Raw genomic sequence first — 22,622 nt, forward strand, 5'->3', positions numbered from 1 at the left:
CACCAAAGTCTTTCAATTTGGCTGGAAGAAGTTTCGATGTTGAAACTAAACTTGGAATTACCCAAAACTGGGAACATACTAGAATCAACCGAAAATTCTTCCATTTGATACAAATTTCCAATGTTTACCATCATCCTCACATCTTGATCACCATTTTTTTTTGGGGTGCAGGACCAGATGCATTTACAATGTGGTTTTATCACATCACAATAGGAAGAATTTCCAAGCAAACCTGTTAAAGATGGAAATTAAAAGCCAGGAATTGGCAAAACAAGTATTGATTGGAAAGAGATGACCATTCAATTAACTAATTCAATAGCCCAAAGAGGAAACTATTTTCCATTGTAACTAAAAGCATAACTGCAATAATGAAGACCTCTGTACACAGTTTTGTACTAATTCCATGTTTAAAGTGCTGCAAACCATCCATCTAAACTTTCCCATCTTTCTTTTGTACAGCTCCCCAAGATTCCCCAACTACCTAAACTTTTCCATGTATATACACATCCCACCAATTAGTCAGTCAACAGAAGCCTACTCTTGTTTCATCAGGATCAGCTCTCTTTTCATCAATGAATATACCACCACCATCACCATTCAGCCACCCATTCATTTTATCTACACACCAGCAAGACCTACTCTAATACTTACAAGTTCACAGTTAAGTTAAACTGATCATTTGGACTGAGACACTGAATGTTATGAAAGGTGGAATGATCCTTGCCCTTCTGTAATGGCATATAAGAGCTTATCTTTCATCCTCTCCTGAAAAAAGATATGAAAAATATGTAAACATCTAGCTTGTGCAGTGTTTTCCTAGAAATGACTGAGTAATAAGATAAGCTATAAAGAAATAAAGCTCACTTTTGAAGAGTAAGGTGGCAGCTTAAGATAATTTGCACAAGTCATCACACTTGGTAGGTCCAAGTCAGCACAGTTGCTAGAATGCTGTAAAATAGACAAAGCAAACAACGAGATGATCAAACGATGCCTAAACCAAAAATAAAAAGCAACTAGGAAACAAGATGCTTTACTGATATGTACCTTTCGAACAATAGTTAACTTCGGACTGAGAGATGCAAAACCTCCTGGAGGTAGGCGAGGTGCCCCAGTCACAAACTGCAGAAACGCTCTTCGCTGTTCTTGGTCAAACTTGTGTATGATTTCCAGCAACTGAAATTGCAAAAGAATAAAAGAAAAAAGCTGAGAGTAAAATTTATTAAATTCGAGTGAAACATTAAAAACACAAAGCAAAGATAAAGCAAAACTAACATTAACAATGGGAGGACTGCTAACAGTGTAGCCATGGTCGAACTTGATATGATCAAGGAGCTCATTGAACTGCCAAGAGAAATATTTATCACTTAAGAATATAGTCAATAGTCCTAAAACAATTAAAAATGAAATGGTTGCACACATACAGCCCAAGAATCACGTTCTCCACATAGTAAATGCTCTAATTCTTCTTCAGTGAATATCTGAAGATGTTCAATAGGGAAAACCTGAACCATCATAGATAAAAGAAATCATTAATTTATACTGAAATGAAAAAAGCATTGAGGTAATTTAGCCTCTCTCCTTGCATAAGAAGACATTTCATGACTGTACACACCTGGTTGAAACCAGATTTGAAAGCTTCCACTTGTCTAGTAATTCCAGCCTTTACAGTTGCATCCGCCACAAATGAAACATAATCTTCCAAGTTTGTTACATTTACCTGAAACATGGGGTGTGTTGAATCTTCGGTTCGCCAAATGAAAGAACTCAGAACAATAAATGGGATCATAGTTAGGAGTGCGACTTACCATTTTATTATCAGGCCTAGAAGAAAGAACAAAATCAGGATAACCGGGAAGTGTAAAGTCAAGGCAAAGATCCTCAATTTTAGTTTTCCGAAAGCATGAGTCAAATTCGAATGTTGTTCTTCCATGTACAGATTCCATAAACTTTTTTCTGTCCATAAGAGCCTTAAACTCTAGCAGTGTCCTGCCAAGCTCAGGATCAAATGACTGGATGTCATACAGACCAAGTTCCTAGGAAACAAATAAACATATGTTTGAGACAAGAAATTGGTAGTGTGCAAAATTGTTAACAAAAATCCACTTCCAACAATAAATAGTTCAGAATTGGGAGCGCACCTGCCCAAGAATAAGTTTATAGAAGGCTTTGGAGAAATGCAGATCCAAGACTCGCCCATCCTGAAGCGCTTTTCCTACAATTTGCCCCAAAAGGACAAACTTCTTCATTACTTCACTGAAGTGTATCCCATCAGATGTATCCAAAGTGGATGACCATGGGCGAGGGAAAAGACCGAAAGGACATATCAAAATTCCAGTATCCTCAGCATGGGTTGTACCAGATATAAAAGACCCATGATCCTCTCTCCACATACCCAGACCAGACTTCTGAAACTCGTGACTAACTAGGGTATAGAATTCCAATGTTGGACCAAGGCCAGTACCAACTTCTTCGTTGTATTCCACCTCAAGAAGTACCTTATGACTGGCATGCAGGTCCATCATTTGGGCAGCAGAATCAAGAATTTGGTTGCGGAAAACCAAAAACTTCTTTCGAGGCATGCCTCCAGAGCTTAGACGCCTGTCACTTGCCACCCCTGAATCTCTATAAGATGGTGAATGAGGTTGAACTAGTAGTGGACCAAATGCTGCCAACCGAAAGTACTTACACTTGACCTCAAAACTAAATAAAAATGGACAGGATGTCATCAGCTGATTACACCACAAAGGCATACCACCAATGGACACAGCTAAAGCATCCCGCATCTGCTGTTCCAGTTTTTCTGTCAATTTATTGCTTACAAACTCATTCTGTGGCACTGGAATAACTGACATCTGAAAATTATCCAAGTCATTGATTTTCCCTTCAGCAAAAGCACATATTCTCTGATGAGACATCAGATAAAAGATGAACTTGTTCATGCTTTCCAAGCTTTTAAGAAGATATATTATATCAAAAGTAGGACTTGACTTCTCTAAGTCAGAAGCAAGCTCACAAGAAAACATGCTGGAGAAAAATGAAGTATACAATTCATACACCCCAACTTTATCTGATACAGCAGAACTTTCTGCTGAATAAGGACATTCTTTACGAGTACCGTCTTGTCCTTCAGCCTTTCTATATGTTAATGTGTATACTTGACTCCACAGTTTTGCACCAATGACAATTTCATGTTCTTTCATTTGTTGTTGCAGAATTGCTTGGTATAGTGTCAATGACGGCTCCAGCTGTTGCCCATCAAGGTAAAGTATCAGTTTCAAAGAAGAATCTTCATTGCTACAAGATGCAGGACACTGTTCTTCCATCTCAGTATCCTCATCAGATGGACATTGCACTAGTTTCTCCACAGTTTCCTGAAACACACACAAACCAACCAAAAGTAAGGTATTGGCACCATCTTAGAGCTGATAAGAAGAATCAGCCATAACATAGGAGACAAGGAATGCATGGAGGAGAGCAGGAATATAAATAGAAGGAACGGTATTCTATTTATGAAGCTCATAAAAATTATGCAAAAAGAATTATTATTCCATCGCTAGGCAACATGAAGAAAAAGTTACGTAAGGTGACCAGACAGAACATGAGCTGATCAAAACCACAACTACATTTCAATCAGCAAAAACAAAAGGGAACACAAGTTCTAACTTATGACTGCTTGAAATTTTTTCTTAATTAGTTTCATCCAAAGATATTTGAGGACATGTATGTTATAAGCTTATTGCTTGTCCAAGTGCCGACTGTGTTTAATTGACCTCATCTGCTTGGAGAGAAAGTAAGACTGAGGATGAAGAAATGCACCCTACATGAACTCATCAAACAAAATAAAAAATACGAAGAATTTCTGCTCTCTAAAAGAATCATTATCAGTTATAATTAATTGAGAGACTGCAAAAGAAAAACCTGCAACTCAGGTAAGTCCATTGACATGCTCTCAGGGTCCATAGGATGTGGGCTTCCCCCTTGACTAGAGCTTGCATTAGATGGTGATCGAAGTGGTGGACTTTCAGATTGCCCCTTAACTCGTGTAGCTGATTTAATGTGGTTGGTTCTTTTTGCATTGACTTTAGGCCACAGAAATTCTTGAATGGCATGCAATGAAGAAAAGGGGTCAACAGTCAGAACATCTTCTGAGTAATCACATAGGTATGTATCCCCTTTGTCTTTCACAAAACGAACTCTAATACATGTATACGTTGTACGACGTCCGTATGGAACTGCAGCATATGAACTTCTTAACTTGGGCATGTGGCTCAAAATAACAGGGAAATTTTCCAAAGAAGATAGTGCATTTTGTAACTTCCGTATTAATGTTATTATGGGTACGTCCGCAGAGAGCAGGTCTGAAGGAGAAAATAATAGCCTTGCAAACACCTCAAATCTTTTTTCTACAGAATAGATATCAGTGTTAACAGCACTAACTTCCCCCTTTTGTCTCAAGTACTGGCTATTGGACAGGTAAGTCATTAAGGACTTCAGAATTCCACTTTCAATAAATTCAAAAGTGGAAATGGGTTCTCCTCCACCAAGCTTTTCCATTACTTGACGCATTATACCATAGAACCTTTCTTCATGCTGATCAAGAGCATCATTATTCATGGATGTGTTCAAATCACTTAATGCAGCAGAAAATTTTCTAAGCTTCTGAAGAACATCAGTTAATGCTTTCCCAGGGTCATACAATTCTGGTGCAAAGTACGTGGTCCTTATATGCTTTGCAAGATTATATACAGAATCCTTTTCAAGCATGCAGCTTCCTGTCTCTGACACCAATGGTGATTTACCAGTAGCAAAAGCGTAACATAAGCATCTCAGGACCTCCCTTGAAGCAGACTTCTGACTAGGATCAAACAAAGGCTGTGTGCCACTGAACACTGGGAACACCAGCCTCGAACATTTTTCCAGGGTTACCAATTGACACTTTTCTGGTGTTGACAGTGCATCAATGGCAAAAAAGACGCCCTCTTTTATGAAAGAGTCCAAAAAATAATCAGAAAGCTTTTGCAGGATGAGCTCAGTGATCCGTAGAGCTAAAATCAACACATGGGGATCCTTTCGTGTAAATACTCCAGCCAAAAAACTGCCACATTTAGAGGATATATTAGCATCAGCAAGAATTTCTTCAAGATTTGCTAATCTCTAGTCAAGACTCAAAATACAAAGAGACCAAGTCACCTTGAAATGTTGGCATTCTGAAGCAGTTCCACAAGCATGTCAGATGTGCTCAAAGAAATTGACTTGTTGATAACAGATAAGCAGCCATAGCAAATATATAAATTGGCACCAGAATTTACAACCTGTTGAGAGGTGAAAGAAACATTACAATACTATTGGGATGGAGTGCAAAAGAAGTGCTAATAGCAGAAACAAAACCTGAATCAACAACGGAAGTATATCCATTCCAAACTTTTGCAGTAGATCAGGTTGATTAACTAGAAAAGATTCCTTATCTGACAGCTGTGGATCATCTTGATCTCCAGCAGAAGTAGGTAGAAGCTCATTTAGCAACTTCAAAACTTCATATACCTGAGGGAAAAAAAATAGGAACAATAATACCATTGAATTTCCTCTAGTAAAATATAATATAAAGCGTCGAGTGGGGTTACCACAGTGGTTGTGTCCCTTCCCCTTCCCCCTACTTGGCACCCAGGATGGAAACCCCAGGGTTTCTTTCCTCCAAATGTAACCAATATATATATATATATATAATATAAAGCACATGCTTAATTTTGTAACCAGGACATGAATATACAAATATATACTTGGATTTTCTTAGGAAGTCAATAAACATCCTGAACTTTTATTATAATATATATAACGGGTAGTTAAGTCACAACATTGTCATGGAAAAAAAATTGACACTCTAAAGAATTGATAAGAATCAGTAGCCCTGAAAAAAGAATAGAACTTCAGAACCACTTTTACAGGTCAAGATGTGTACCTGATTGCAATGCCCATCCACCACATGACTAGATGACATTCCATGTGAGAGTTCATATGTAGATAATATATCCTTTAAAGTGCTGCTTATATTGAGCTCATATAGAGTCCTGAAGGCTATAACTGAACCAGAAGAAAGTTTTCCAAGTAGCCCTATCAAACCCTACCAACCAAAGTACATTAGTCAGAACATACTCCAAGGCAGTAAAATACAAAAGAGGCGGATCTCAGGAACATGATATTGAATGCCTACATTACAAATTGGTTGGGATAGAGTTGCTCGGTTATTCAAGTTCATAAAATGCGTGACTTGACGAATCAGCCCGTGCTTACAAAGTTCATCCAGCATCTCAGTAGACTGACTCACTCGTTCTGTAATTTTAATCAAGCAAACAGCAACATTTTCGACAAGCTGAGAAATTAAAACAAAAGTTTGAGTTAGAAGGTCATCTGAAATCTATTTAAAAGCCACAAAAACACACTTCACAGTTCGTACCTGAGGATCCTCGTACTGGAGAAGATTGCATAGTATAGGAACAGCCTCCATGAAAGGTGAAGGGCATTCAGAAGGAAGTTTCTTACAAATGTTCACCACCGTGGAAAGGGCAACTCTCTGATGCAGATAAGATATAAATAATATAGGAAAAAAACTATTTATTACAAAACAAAATCTTCTTCCATGAAGATAACAACACCAATTTCCAATCAAGAACACATCAGAGATTGAATTACCTGTATGCTTGTCGAAAAGAAATCAATATAATTCAGAACAGCCATTATTGCCCCAGCCTGTAAGCACGCCAGTGGTTGCTCCCGTGACATTTTCTCCAATGCTTGTAGACACTGCATAAGAACAATAAAAGAATCGCATGTATCCCCCAATCTTACATTGTACAAACAATACCATAAAGATCATGCATTGATGACATAAATATGACCATGTAAAGCAACATTACCTGCTCAGCTACATCCAAGTATTCAATAGCCATAAGTCTTTGGCAAAGAGCAGGAACTGCATCATGTCGGACAAGGAAGGCCGATGATCTAGGATGCACATCACATAAATAAGTTATAGCTCTTATAGCCAATAGCATGATATCTGCGTTAGTCTCGTGCCTAGCGAGACGAACAAGAAGCGGTGATAATGAGTCTGATGTCATCCCGGATAGTGAATCCTCTGTACAAAATGATAGGACTTCACATAGCTCGGTGAGCACAGCTAACTGCCCAGAAGGATCAGTCTCTTCACTTAAAGATGATAAGATCCTCTTAAACTTTCCATGATCACCCGAAGATCTCCGTCTCTGATAGTCCCGGAGTTCACTGTGTCTAGGATCTGCATCATCAGAATCACAAGACCCATATGCTGAATCCTTCTCATGTTCTCCCTCGGACCGGCTAGACGCTGAAGCAGAGGATGTAGTGTCCATATCATGGTCATTGGTTTCAGGTGTGGAGTTCATAGAATTCATATGGGTTTGAGCAGAAGAGTTCGATGAACTAGGTCTAAACTCCAAAGAACTACATGCTCGCTTATCCGCCGGCAATTCATCGTCAACCTCAGTACGCTTTTGGCCACGACTTGCCATTTATAATTCAACCTTTAACAGAAATCCAAAATATATCTACTCCTGCATGATCAGAGCATGAACTCGCAGATTGAATCACCTCAACTCTAGTTCTAAAACTGGGTTCAACCCAGAAATCCAATTCAGAATTACCAAACAATCAAAAATTAAAACTTTCGCATTAGAAAACACCTAAAACAGAGAGCAAGAAGCTTATGTATTCTAATACAGTAACATCGAAACCCAAATACAGATGATCGTCAAAAAGCACCCAGATGATCATAAAAAATCTGGAAGCAAAATGTATTTTATTTATGTGAAAGCTTGCATTTTTATATCATACCTGACGCTCTCATGTTCACTGGCAATAGAAATTGTGCAAACATAGGCTCATCCATCAAAACCGACTCATAAAAAAATATCCAAACAAAAAAACAGATAAAAAAACAAAACAAAACAAAACAAGATTTGCGTTAACACAAACACATCATTAGTGTTATATAGATGTGAATATGAGTGTGCCTGTGTATTTATCGAAAATGATAATTTATCAAAATTGGGAATTGTGGTTGTTTAATTGTACCTAAGGTGCTGTAGCTGTTGATGTTGTTGTGGTTGCTGTTGTTAATCGGCCTTCGAGGGAGTCGAAGACCTGACTTATAAAGGAAAGCTTCGTGTAGGGTTTTCGCAGGTGTAAAGGCTCAATGGTCTCTGGTTTCGCCTCTGGAAAATTTAAGGACGATGACGATAATGATGAGGATACGGAAGCTTAGAGGGAGAGATATATATGGGTGATGAATCTTATTAAACAATGTGTGCTATGGAAGATGTCGTAGAGTTGAAGCTCACTTGTTTTATTTATTTTATTTCATCCCTATTTTTTCACATTTTATATAAGTTGTGTATATTTTTACAATAATAAAAAAAGTTATTTTCTCTGTTCTATTCTTTTAGGAACAAAATAATTTGAGAAAATTTTCTGGCACTCTTACAATTTTATTAGAGTAATTATTACTAGAGTATGGTCATGTAATAAATCATTTGCACATTATCATATAAATGAATATTTATTAATACTGTATATTAAAATATTAATTTGTCATTCCCTCGTATTATAACACGAGTCGTACAACAATTTCTCATATTATTGTTGAATTCAAAATGTTAGGAGTATTCCCTATATGTGTAAAATAAAAGACGTTTATAATTAAATTCTCAAATAATATAAAGTTGTTTCCAAATAAGAATTTTTTCCTAAAACACCATTATTTTATTTTATTTCTTAAAACAATAATATATTAAAATGTTAATAATTAAAAAATAAAGAGCGAATTGTGTCTTATATCGAACACAAAATTGCTATAAATATTAACAATTTTTGTTTATTAAAAAAAACTTAGTATGCAATTAGCATGGAACATATTTAGCAAGAAAATAATGTATACACTTATATTTATTTATTTTCTTCATAATAATTGCACTTCTTTATTATTAACAGGCCTCTTTTTTATGAGGACCTTTCCTCTTAAGTATGCAATTAGCATGGAAATAGATATTTGGAATCATTATCTCCTGTTCCACCAAAAAACAAATCATTATCTCCCCAAAATCTCGGAAAGATTCTTTACCCAATTTTCCTTCCTTAATTAGAATTCTATTTCTATTGCTGGCAGTTAAGATATAGTGTGCACAAGGTGCATGGTGGCTGATGTAGGCTCGAACCTGATGGCTCGCGCGGGACCCTCTGGTGGAATATGATTGGGATGGATTTGGACCGTCGGATTAAATAACACCGCTTTATGAGAGCCTTTAGATGGGCCCTAAGTCCAATGCTCGATCATAAAAGAATAGAAATTGTATGTTTTGTGCACGAAGAAAATCACGCACATTGTTTAATCCTCGGCATATCTGAACCGGGTGATGGTTGTGATTGATCAAACATGGAAAACTAGGCTACTTTAATCATTACATTGGGCCATTGGTCAATTAAGGAACCGAATCTTAGGTACCCCCATTTGCCAAATTTGCCGCTATGTAAATTATGTACTAGGTCAGAAGCCAAGGAGCAATACCAAGCATGGCGTGACATGAAAAAGCCAATGCCTCGTTTGCTACTGCCCAAAGACAACCAAGAAATGACACCATAATTGCAATTTGTACTTGAAAGTTGGGAAGAAGTTTTGGTAGGTACGAATCGGCTATGAAGTGCACACCGAGCAATTTACAACAGAAAGATTAGGTACATAAGCATACAAGACACGGGAGGCAAAGAAGATTGCTAGTCAACTTTTCTATGCTGCTCTCTACTCAAAAGAAAAAAGAAATGATCAACAGGTATCTTCCACTAGGTTAACCACCTATGGGTGAAGAAAGAGCAAAGATTGGCGCAGCTATAGAAAGAGCCTAAAAGTCGATTGACGTGAAATTTGGGCGCGCAAAAGCAACAATTCGACGTGGAGTTTGGCCAGCACACGGCGAACAGACTCCACTCTTTTTGCTTTCTACTTTCTAACTGGATTCTTTTTCCCTTTGTCGTATAAATTCCATTGATATCTTATGGCTAATAATAATCAAACAATTAACTTAATACTGACTTTAAAGTCTCAACTCAAATTCTTTTGGGTTTATTATTCAACCAATAACATAGATAATTATGTCAAGCATTTATCAACTCGAATATTGACCCTATCTTAATCATTTCAAATCAGAAGCAGGCTAAATTTTTGGGAAAATGATCTGTTAGATCTATTACCTGTCGTTCCAATTCCGCGTAAAACGGACTAAAATAATAATATAACATAGAAATTTGAAGGGAATAAATTTCCTAATCAGTTTGATTAACACATGCCATGACACATGTTACAGATGAGAAGAATGAAGGATCCTCCTGAGGCTTACAATACCATCTCATGAGAGAGACATTCAACTCGAAGAAACTCCTAAACTTACACAACAGAAAATACTACTGGACACAGAGCTCTAATACTCACACATTATGTCATTGACTAGAGAAATAATTTAATATGTTCCGGGCACCGAATATGATCTCCTTAAATAGGCAGCTAAATTATTGCATCGACAAGACGACTGGATCTACTCTGTCCCTTGCATAGGAACCATCATATGTTGGCTCTGCAATAACAAATCATTCATTAGACCATGTTGAGTACAAGAACCAGAAAACCAGCATACTTACTCACCACTAGCAAAAACATTTCAATAGTTTCATAAACAGCACCTTCCAAAACCGAAAAATAAATAAAACTGTAGAACAAGCCAAACATACTAATATAATGACACTACTATTCATCAGTTGCTTTGCCACTCCCACATCTCATGCTCTCCCTATCGAGAAGTTTTAACATTGTACAGTAGTCCCAACCATTGGAAAGCTAAGTTGAAAATACAATGCCTTGTGTTGCTCATATAGATCCACCAACATTGCATGCTATAATCCACCAACATTGATATAATCCACAATGCTATAATGCTATAATCTTACCAACATTGTATGCTATAAAGAATAATATTATTGACCCAATAACCGCAACTACAACTCTGCAGCAAAGCACCAACTATAAAGCAACAAGTAAAAACTTAGGAGAAAAGCAAACTGGGAACTTTCCAAAAGAGATTCCAAGTGGGACAAAATTTACATTGCTGCTTCAGGGCATGCAAACGTTTCTATGGAACAAGTACAAGAAACAAGAGCACCTACACGAAAACCATATATGTTTAACGGTTTAATGCACCCTACTACTGTGCAGCTTTCACTTTATTCTGCAAAGTAAAAGTCATCCACTTTCCACAGACAAATGATCATTGAGCATATCATCACAATTCTACAAATGACATGCACAACTATTACATATAAAATTGAAAAGCACAACTTTTCAAACATTAGGCACTAATGACCACAAAATTTTAACTTAAACCAAAGGAAACAAAACCAACCAACGCACGCCAATAATAAGATAAATCCTGCTGTGAAAACAAATTGCGTCAATGATTAAGTCTGAAGGGCCATCATTTGAATATACAGAAATCATGCTCAAAATATCAAAGGAAAATGGTATACATGGATGGAAATCATTATAAGTCATACGGAAATGTGTTGGCAATAAAGGAATCCGGTTAATATTATAACACCGATAAGTATTACACAAACATGATGAAGAGAGATAATAATATTTTAAAACAGATAGGTATAGAGAGACAAAGAGAAAGAAATTACTTGAGAATTTGAGTAATTCCCTCCTTGGGAGAAAGAACCTTGGCGAGAAATCTGCCAAATGAAAATAAGACAAATTAAAACCCGAGAACAAAACACAAAAAAAGAACCTTGCTTCATTAATAAAACAAAATCATACTCAACCTGAGCATTTGAACTTGGCTGAGCATCTTTCTTAGAAGATGAATCTCCACCCTTCCCTGAACCCTTGGTGTCACCCTATTAGACGTCACAAGCCGAAACCCAAAAGTAAGTGAGAAGGTTAAATAAAAACAAACTGCAGAAAGTAAAATAAAAACCCGCGCATAAATAGAAAACAATTGTAACTCACCTCCATCTGCAGTGTCCGAATAGACCCAGAAGACAACAGAAAAGAAACAGTGTATTAGTCAAATCTTGTCATTAAATAGTTAAACAAACCCGAGCCTGCAACAGTATTGAGATGAGCAAACACTCATTTCTCAACAAAATCTGAACTTCGGAGCTTAATTGGGTACAATAACTCGAAATTAGAGACCAAATTAAGAAAAGGCGAAACCAAATAGCAAAAAAGCGTTACCTCTCTGTATCTAGTGAGGTAAACCTTAAGGGGGTCGATATAATCTTCAAAGCCCAAAGTAGCCATTGCCCAGAGCAAATCATCGCCATTAATTGTCTTCCTCTTCTCTCTCTGGCACTTGTCACTCGCCCTGCACACAATTCCACCCCGACATCAAAACAAAAAAGGATAAATACAATTTCCAAACATAATCATGAATCATGAACAGAGTTACGAAACGGCGTCGTACTCGCTAGTGATGAAGCTGATGAATTCGGAAACGCATTCCTGCACGGTCTCTTTGGCGTCCTTGGCGATTTTGCCATTAGCAGGAAGCGCCTTCTTCATGATCCGACTAATGTTAGCGATCGGGAGATACCGATCCTGCTCCCGAACGTTCGAGCGCGGGCTCTGGTCGCCGCCGCTCTCGTGGCTCCCGCCGCCTGGACTTCCCGGAGCTTCGGCCATGGAAACCCTAGCCCAACAAACACAAGAGCAGAGCCGTCACCGAGGAGAATCAAAATCAAAATCAAAATCAAAATCGAAACCAGAAACCCTAGCCCCGCCATAACTGAGAGAATGAGAAAAGGAAATAGAGCGCGAGAGTACCTGTTTGTATTTAGAGGGCTTTTATTTGGCGCGAGAGACTCAGATTTGTGGGGGAATTTGATCGGACGCTGGAGAAGAGAGGAGAGAGGAGACGAGTGGGATGAGAGAGTGAGGTTTATCAGCACCGTTGGTTTTCTTTTTTGGGGGCTCTCTCTCTGGATTTGCCTAGCTTTTTATTTTTGTATTTGAGAGATGAGAGAGAAAGAAAGAGAGAGATAGATTCCGTGTTCTTCTGCGGTTATGCTTCTGGCGTGGTGTGGTCATAACGATTAGACCACGTGTTTGGGGCCGTTGCAGGTGGATGCTACATCTGTGCGCTAGACGACGTCGTTGTGTAATCCCCCCACCTCGCTTTAGATCATCAATTTGTGTGTTTGTTTGTGGGATGAGATAGATGGATAAACATTGCCCCTGGCTACCTATGGGCCTAGCTAGGCCTGTAATTATCCATCCAACCGACAAGACATCGTTGCTAGTTTACAGCTTCTCATTCTAAATTTCTAGTTCAGCGCAATTGATAGTCTAGAGTAATTCTACCACTAACTAGTTATTGGTTTAGTGATATCTTTCGTCCAATCAGTATGGTTTTTAATACGGTTTTGCCCAATTTGTAATGATTTGTAGAGAAACACTTAAGTTCTTTCATTTTTTTTCTCAAAACATGCACGCATAAGTAAGTGTATAGAAACACTATTAAACGGGCCCTAAGAAAATTAAAGTGTACAAAAACTGTACTAAACCGACCCTAAGAAAGTAGGAGAAGTGGTGAAATAAGACGGGTTAATTAGTGGAGAAATGTTTGCTCTGGTTAACGTTTGTGTTAGCTCTTAATCTCATAGGTAATTCTATGTCCAATTCGTTGATTAATGTGAAAACCCACAAAGAGCCCTGGGTTCATTTCGGTTACATTCCATGCAAACGCACCTTGCGAGCCCTTCACATGTAGATTGTGGCCTTAGTCTCCAAACGTACTAATGGCGTGACTTGGCTATAGTCCAAACTTGTAACGTGCATAGCACGTGGAGCACTTCATGCAAAGCGTGGGTTTCAAGAACGACCAAACATGTATTATTAGCAGCCCATGGATCATTTGTACACTCTAGTCTTTTTGCAAAGGGGTATAATGGCCGTTAACAAACCCAAAAAACCCAGACCGCCCAAAGAAAAATTCAATACAGCATCCATTGTGCTAATATAATTTGCAAGATCAAAATTTGCAACTAAAATAATACCTATTTTGATCCTCTCCTAAAAATAAAAAATATATATAATGTCATGTATACATTGCCAAGAAAATCGCACTATCGGGCAGTTGGCCGTGCGATAGACTCATCAATGGACAAGAAGTTATCTGTTCCACCAAGATCCATGGAACCCAAGTTCAAGGAAGAATGAATTGAATTCCTTGATGTGTCTGAGGTACCATCTCTTGCTGCTCCAGCATCCCTTTCCATTGAGATTGCATCTTGGATTTCCTTGAGAACTTCTGAGATTGATGGCCTCATGAATCCATGTGCTTGAACACACATTAAGGCTTTCTCTGCTATCTTCCACATTGACTGGATGTCATATTCACCGTGCAGTGAGGGGTCGATGATGCCTTGAATGTCACCGCTCTCGATGTGTAACTTTGCCTGTGACAGCCATTTTTCACAGGTAACAAAGGAGTCCACAATTATATCAACAAACTTGCAATGGTGGCACAGAAGTAACAGTACAAATTGAAGAGAAACTCAAAATAAAATTGGGAGCATGTCGACTGTCAGCATGAGGGCATGTGATGTCATAACATTATTAGCCTCTGAAATGGATTTAGTGGAATTGTTCAAGGAAAATAATCGATAATGTACGTACAGTTAGTGATCAGAAGTTTTAAATACTTCCTTGCAGTACAAGCAAACTACACTTACCCATTGGACTATGTTGCGGCAATTAACACCAAAGTTTTCATTAGATATCGCTTCTTGACCGGATATCAGCTCAAGAAGAATGACACCGAAACTATAGACATCACTCTTGTCTGTCAACTGCTGGGAGATGTAGTACCTGAAAGACAATGAGGAAAGAAAGAAGTAACCATAATTAATGCTCACTAATCTGGGTTACAAAATGAAATTGCAAACATAGTTTGGGTTCAATTTTGGTTGGCATGTGCATGACCGAAAGAGCTCTCAGTATTACGTAACACAGAGAAGGAAAACACTGATTATAGCTGTAAACAGAAACATCCCTGGCACATTTTATTTAAAATTTTCTGATTGCTTTTGTGAATAATAAGAGTCATTAAGTGCAACTATTTTATCGCGTTTATAACCTATCTCGTAAATCTGTTGTCCATTTATGACACAAATGAATGACCAATTGGAGCACTCTACCAAAGGAAGGCATTTAGTGCTTCACGAGGCAGCAATAACATATTTGACTTATCTCAATATGATGTTAGATTTGATCTCAATGAAAAATATATATGTTTATGGAAAAGAAAGCCTTACTCGGGATCCAGATACCCTACAGTCCCCCGAACTATGCTTGACACATGGGATGCTCCATCTACTGCAAGTTTGGAAAGACCAAAATCTGAAACCTTTGCTCTCATGTGATTGTCGATTAAAATGTTGCTGCTTTTCAAATCCCGATGAATGATGGCCGGAACACAGCCTGTATGAAGGTATTCAATTCCTGAACAAGCACAAGAAAACCCATGAGTCAATTTAATACTCTATCTTTTGGGAGAGGCGCCTTCTCTGTCTGTAAAAACGAAAAGAAGTAAAAACTAACAGAAACTTTTTAAGCTTATAAGACCTTTTGCTGCATCTTCAGCAATCTCAAGGCGCTTGATCCAATTGATACTCTGTTCACGTGTTAATGGGCCTACAAATAATTCAAAACTCGTTGGCCGTCCAAATTTAAAAAGATTCATTCAATAAGTTGCAAGCTTACCATAAAGATGTTCTTTGAGAGTTCCATTATGCATGAACTCGTAAACAAGCATACTTCTTCCATCTTCTTGGCAATACCCAAGAAACTGTACCAGATTTCTGTGATGTATCCTTGAAAGAAGAGTTACCTAGATCATATACATGTGTCAGTCCATATGATTACATTTTTTATGTCCGACAGCAATAGGTCAACCCAAAGTAGGTGGGAAATCCTTCCACTTCCATGTCCTACTTACATTCTGTTTTATTTTTCTTTTACTAAATTGGTAGAGGTTTCCAAGCAGTCATATGCCACTAGTTTACATTTCATCTTTCATATTAGGGGGAAGTTTGACAAAATATTTATCAAAATTTCAACCCGAACAAAAAAAAAAAAGGCAAAAAAAGGAAAAAAGAAGAATCCTCCACAGTTCAACAAATAGAAAGATACAGACAGGGTTAAGCATCATGAAAGAAAGAGGAAAACCTGAAATGTCAAAATGTAAAAAGAGGTTCCAATCATACGAAAACTAACCTCATTTGAAAATTCTCGTTTTCCCTGGTACGAATTACTGGTTAGAACTTTGACTGCAATTTCTCTTTCATCCTTCATTCTACCATAATAAACAACTCCAAAACCTCCAGAACCTATTTTCTTCTCAAAATTTCTAGTAGCCTCTTCAATTTCGGAGTAAGAGAAGCAGTGTGCAGCTTCAGTGGGAGCAGAATCACTCTTGGAAGAGAGTAGACCTTGCCTAGGCAGAGGACGCCCAAGTTGGTGGTCTATGGCAAGTTAGTATAATGTCAGCACGTTCAAGCAACTGAAAAAAAAAAAAAAAAGACATGTAAACCACTAAGACTGTTTCAGACTCACACCTTGATCATAATATTTCTTCTTTCCTTTGCGCAAAAGTACGCAAGATACAATGGTAACTATGACCAAGACAGCAGCCCCGACTGATGTACCAATAATAATGTTCACACGGCTCCCACTTGTTTTCCCTTTTCGAAGATTAACGTTTCCAGTGTAGCTGTCAGAATTCAACATCGAGAAGCGGTGATAAGTACATTGGAGTAAGTCCTAGACAAGGAACAGATGACTAGAATAGAGAGATAAATTAGACAAATTTGGGGAAGAGATAGATTTGATGAACCAAGATAAAGATATATCTGTGTACGCTATAAACGGCATGCAGGATATAATTTAAGACCTGCACTTAGTGTAGGACATTCAATTACTATAACTGAATCAGACAAACATTTTAAGCTTTAGAATTAACATATGGCTTTCTTCTTATGTACTTCAATTTTAGCTGTAAAAATTACCACTCACTTCAAAACCACTTTATTGAGAAGACCCAACGGCACTGTTCCAGATAACATATTATTTTGCACATACCTGAAAACATAAGATTCACCAAGATATAAGATCTTATATTCAAAGAAGCATGTCAGACATCCCTTTGAAAATAAAAAAATAAAATCAACCTGAGCAGCATAAATAAATTCATAGGGATTTTCCAAATGCTGAAATATAATAATCATTGGTCTAATTCTTTTTCTTTTTTACTCAAATAGACACGCAAAAGGTATGAGATATCTTAGAATATCTTTATACATATGCAAAATTTCATCATTTGAAAAACTTAAGCTATTAGGGAATGGGCCAAGCTAACATCTTCTCTCATGTGTAGCTATGTAGAGATGCAGATAAAGAGAAACATATAGGTATAACTCTCTCATATCATGGACCTTGAAATGAACTAAAAAGAGGAGACTGGGGATTGGAGGTTTTGAACCCAGGACCTTCAGCAACTCGAACTCTAAACCATATTAGACGGACTACTGCTAGAGCCCAAAAACTTGCGTTGTTAGGGAATGGGCCGGCAATATATATCAACCTAAGATTTGCAACACACTGACACCCACACATGAAGTCTTCTAAACACACTTATATAACTTGTTCCCAAAAGCATGTGGAAGCCATGAGTTAATGCTAACCACTATTCAGTAAAATCATTTATGTAAATAATGAAATTATACACCAAGTGAGCCATGTGACTCATTGTTTGACAAGACAACTGCTACATAGTTTCACACACATTCTCTCTCCAACTTCAGTAATTGATATGTGTGTCCCAGAAAACTTACAGTTCCTTCAAACTTGGTAGGTTCGTTAAAGAAGAAGGCAGTCCACCCGTCAACTGATTGTTCTCGAGATGACTGTATAAAGCAAAGCCCTTTTGTTAGTGTTAACTCTGTAGGAAAAGCATCATTGGAGGAAGTGTCTAACTTACATGATCTTCAAGTCTACAAATCCAGTGAAATCAGGTATTGGACCAGTCAGTGAGTTTCCATCAAGCCATCTGTAATTAGAAGACAAATTAGTAATGACACTGCAATGAACATCAAGTTTTAAGAAACTAAACTTTGAAATAGCTGACACCATTCAGAAAGGCAAGAATGCAATATGAAACTTACAACTCAACTAAGCCGCTCAACTTTGTTAAGTCGGAAGGGATATCCCCTGTCAAATTCTTACTAGATAATTTACTGCCAAGCAAGGGATACAAAAGCAGTTGTCAGCAGGGGACTATACGTATGCAGAAGCAGTAATAATTCATATGAAAACTAACAAAAATTTCTTAAGCTTTACATTTTAACCACTCTTGGTTGTGGATCTGAGTTACACTCAACCCAAGACCAAGGAACCGGAAGGCATGGATCACCACCTTCATGTGCCCAGTCTGCTGATGAATAGTGTGAAGCAAAACTAGAAATAACAGCTCCTGCAACTCATACAAGCCCAGTATCACATATAGCTGGAAAGCTCCAAAAGATTCATTTCAGAGAATGATGAACAAGAGGATACACTTCATAACCATAGAGAAACAGAGCCCAAACATACATGCACTTAAGATACCACTATCAAACTTACCATCTTGAGAACCATCATTCTTTTCCAGATACTTATTTATCTCCATTGCATTCAAGAGTGGCCCTTTGGAAGAATCAGACGTTTTCCCAAATCTAAAAGATAATACAAATGGAAGGGATAAGTTTGTATATCCTGGTTCATACAGACGATATTTTCCTTGAGCGTTTTCTTCGATATTAACAATAGGTTTGCTGAGTTCAGGATTTCCCGGAAGCACTAGCCTAAACTTTCTGGAATCATCTGGAGCCAAATCTTCAATTTCTGCAAAGTAGGTGACTGCCCATCCGAAACCAGGAAAACCATCCAGGTTTAGTCGGTAAGTCAGTGATCCGTTTGTTCCAACGACAGCTGTCTGCATCACTTTTTCAGGTGGTCTTTCATCCTTATTAACATCAATTGGCAACTTGGTTGACACTTTTTTGGTTCCATCAGCAATGTCAACGAGGAAATTTGCTTTCTTGACAGAGTCTGATAACCATATTCTATCAAAAGGGTCATCAGGATACCTGAAATTTACAGAAATAATATCCTTTAAAATGACAAATCTTTGTCAAGAGAAAAGACTTCAGACTGCAAATGCGTATCTTCTTTGACAAAACCAGTAAGAACCTAGTACAGTTTTCCTAGCTCAGATTTTCTAATTCAAGGAATATTACAAAGTTTGATTTTGCACTAGTTTGAAACATACATTCAGAACAATACCTGATTGGAGCTTCATCATCTGCACCAAAATTAATCCTGGCAGAGACACTGAGATAGAACTGTTGTTCAAAATCAGTATAATACACTGAACCATTGAATTGTCGAAGCTCAAGAGTTGATATAAAAGGCTGCCCAGTCGTAGCATTGGATAAACACACACTGGCAGTAGGACTAGTAGCCAAAAATATTAGCTCTCGCATCTCTATGGTAGTGGCATCCGAAATGACAATCGTAGACCAATGGGTTGCCCCAAGAGAAATGTCAAATTTGGGATAAACATTATTGTCGTCAAAGTTACCATACAAGAATGTCGCTCTTAGAAGGAACCTAGTCCTACTTGTGACATTCATTGTGTAACAATATTTTCTTGAATCAGCAGGAAAATGCCTCAATGTTGAGTATTGCTTCCTCTTGTCATTCGCAACGGATATAAAGCTTGTTTCGCCATAATTAAGTTGATCAGGAGTCCACTCCAGACCCAGATCATCAGTGAAAACTCCTTCACCTCCACAATCCAAACTCACAAACCCTGCTTGACACAATGTTTACAAAAGTATTATACAAGGAATTTGGACTAATTTGACTACAACCACAACATATATTTTTCTTACAATCAGAAACTTGTAATCAATGGTAGAATTCATTAAAGCTTGTTCTTTAGCAATAAAATTGTCTCTTGTTCAAGAAAAAAGTTAAAGCTTGAACTGATTTGTTACTTATAAAGTCTTTTTATACCATATATGAACAGGGATTTCTAAAAACTAAGATAACAAACAATAAATACAATAAAAGTACATGTATTTGATTAGAATTGTTGGGATTCAATTCAAAGAAGAAAAAACTACAAACAAAAATATTTAAGAGAGAGAAGGGTACCTGGCATTTGAGCAGAGGAGCAAGCTATGAGAAGAAGAAGGGAGAAAAGGAGAAGGGAAATCTCCATGGCGGTGTGAAAAGATGAAGAAGAGAGAGGAGGAGACCATAAAAATGGCTGTGAGGAAAAAGCAAAGTGAGTGCGAGCGTGAGCTACAGAGAGATAAAGTTGCAAAGGCAGGCACCACTGAGAGAGATTAAAAATAAAATAAAAAGGTACAAAGTGAAAACCCAACAAACAAACCCGAATAATGGATAATAAAATACAGATAAAATAAAAAAGAAGGAAAAACAGAAAGGAGAGAACGGTGGTCGACGGAGGGTAAGTGAGGGAGTCAGTGAGAGTGAGAGTGATTTGGAGGGAGAAGGAGTCTTTGATGGGGCAGCAGGAGGTCAAATGTTTTCCCATCTGGGGAAACGAGAATGGTTGGCCACGTGGGGCCCACCGAATGAGAAAAAAAATAAGGCCCTCTGGTCTTGCGACTGGCAACTGCTGCAGTTGCAAAGTTAGTAGAGAGATGATGAAAATTGCCAAGGAATAGAGATTCCAATATGAAGGCGTGGGTCCCGCCATTTGTTTTTGCACCATGACACATTCACATCGCACGCACCTTTTTTTCTTTGGCGCTTTGCTTTTGTCAATAACTAGCCTCTTTGCACGCGCTTCCGCGCTTGCGAGAAGTTTTTTAAAAAAAATAAGTAAATTTATTTTAGAATTAAAAAAGATAATGGGTAGTTGTGTTCTATAAAAATAGGATACATTATCTACTTTTTCTTTTTCTTTTAATTTTTTTAAATATGAAAAAGTGTGAATTTACCATATTATCCTCATTTAATTAATAATTTGAATTCTTAATGTTTGCATTAACCAAGGGCATTTTCTGGTATTTTGAATGTGTCACCATTTTTTGCTTTTTGCTTTATATATATAGATTACAAACTTTTATAATGTGGACATATAATATTTTATTGTTTAAAATTAAATAAAATTTACCCTAAGGTCATCAAATCAAACACGGTAAAAAAGGAGGATGAGATAACGACTTAAAATTTTGATAGGTGAGTGATTTGGGTTCATCCAATGTGACAAATAAATAATCATATTGTTCTAGACTTAATAAATAAAGCAGTGTTCTCTTTGTATCGAATTTCCTTTTAAATCTTTAAGTTCATCATGATTTTGTCATACATCTTAATTTAAGAATTCATAGTTGGTTACATAATTTTTCGATTGATCTTTTTAAGTCTTTTAAGTACATCATAATTTAGGCATAGACCTTAACTTAAAAATTCTTGACCGATTATGTAAATTCTCAATTGTTCTAAATCAAGTGGACTACACGTGTTTTGTATTGATAAGGGTCGATTTCCAAACTTCATTACATGACATGACATTTTATTAAGTTTGGTGAATGATATGATGTTACCAAAGTAAGAATTGATGTTGGACATTCCATCTACTTTCTTGTTTTGCAATACCTGCCATTCCATGGTTGATCATAAACCCATCTAAAAACAGTTATAAAAAAAAAAAATGAAATGGGAAATAAGAAAATTCCAATCTTGTATTAATGAAATGGGAAATAAAAAAATTGTATTAATGAGTTAACGAACCAAAAAAATGGACTAAATGTTCACGCGCAGACATTTCAACTTCTTATTAAGTGGCTCGAAGACTGTAGAACGTGCAAGTTGCAACTACTTGTGGCTTGTGCTTCCGGGACTACGGGTTGACTAAATCGTTGACCACAGACTCAGTCCATGTTCGAGAGAGCTTTGGTTTCCTGTCACATTTATAATTGTTATATATTTAGTTATATATCCATGTTTAGTACTATTTACATAGATAAAACTTACACTATTTACTAATGAGAGTTAGTTTAGTTGGTAAAATTTATGTATTGTGTGTAACCTCATCAGTGTTCGAGTTTTATTGCCAACAGTCTTTATTAGTGCGAGATCTGTAATTTTCTACATAAATTCATACCAATAAAACTGACAAATGAGTTTCACACATAAGTCCTTTTAGGTCGAGGTTGTGAGTATATCCCGGTGCTGGTGGTGAGAGTAGCCAATCTCCCCCTAAACTTTTTGTCATAAAACTCATAAATAACAACTAATCCTATATTGGGTACAATAGTAAATCTCTCATAAAACTATTGAGAATTTGTCTCCTTACACTTTTTATTTTGTTTAAACAGAGTTGCCCCGTGAATCATGCATTGTTTTTAACTATGAGACAGAAAACGACTTGACCTGGGTTTTATTTGTATTTTATCATGCTTAGGTA

At 37.2% G+C, this 22,622-nt stretch overlaps 3 protein-coding genes across 3 annotated transcripts; all 3 read right to left on the minus strand.

Annotated features, from left to right (window-relative positions):
• On the minus strand, nt 263-8,337 carry LOC18773343 (E3 ubiquitin-protein ligase UPL4). Its single transcript, XM_007208333.2, has 17 exons — nt 8,107-8,337; nt 6,912-7,586; nt 6,688-6,798; nt 6,452-6,568; nt 6,209-6,367; nt 5,957-6,118; nt 5,389-5,541; nt 5,191-5,312; nt 3,919-5,095; nt 2,139-3,371; nt 1,806-2,033; nt 1,613-1,717; nt 1,422-1,502; nt 1,273-1,341; nt 1,045-1,173; nt 865-948; nt 263-765 (listed from the first exon to the last, which is right to left on the minus strand). The coding sequence occupies exons 2-17, from the start codon at nt 7,542-7,544 to the stop codon at nt 700-702; spliced, it is 4,629 nt and encodes a 1,542-aa protein (XP_007208395.1). The 5' UTR covers nt 7,545-7,586; nt 8,107-8,337; the 3' UTR covers nt 263-699.
• LOC18775276 (nuclear transcription factor Y subunit B-10) lies at nt 10,244-13,166 on the minus strand. The gene is made up of 7 exons (XM_007205951.2): nt 12,902-13,166; nt 12,543-12,767; nt 12,314-12,443; nt 12,086-12,091; nt 11,899-11,973; nt 11,758-11,808; nt 10,244-10,655 (listed from the first exon to the last, which is right to left on the minus strand). The coding sequence occupies exons 2-7, from the start codon at nt 12,758-12,760 to the stop codon at nt 10,617-10,619; spliced, it is 519 nt and encodes a 172-aa protein (XP_007206013.1). The 5' UTR covers nt 12,761-12,767; nt 12,902-13,166; the 3' UTR covers nt 10,244-10,616.
• On the minus strand, nt 13,947-20,824 carry LOC18772943 (probable LRR receptor-like serine/threonine-protein kinase At1g67720). Its single transcript, XM_007207160.2, has 15 exons — nt 20,336-20,824; nt 19,460-19,988; nt 18,758-19,263; nt 18,476-18,608; nt 18,301-18,372; nt 18,117-18,185; nt 17,971-18,042; nt 17,153-17,218; nt 16,696-16,850; nt 16,355-16,602; nt 15,842-15,968; nt 15,704-15,772; nt 15,394-15,580; nt 14,812-14,947; nt 13,947-14,535 (listed from the first exon to the last, which is right to left on the minus strand). Exons 1-15 carry the CDS (start codon nt 20,739-20,741, stop codon nt 14,203-14,205), a joined length of 3,108 nt encoding a protein of 1,035 aa, XP_007207222.2. The 5' UTR covers nt 20,742-20,824; the 3' UTR covers nt 13,947-14,202.

This window comes from Prunus persica, chromosome G6, assembly GCF_000346465.2.
Source record: "Prunus persica cultivar Lovell chromosome G6, Prunus_persica_NCBIv2, whole genome shotgun sequence".
In the NCBI taxonomy this organism is placed as follows: domain Eukaryota; kingdom Viridiplantae; phylum Streptophyta; class Magnoliopsida; order Rosales; family Rosaceae; genus Prunus; species Prunus persica.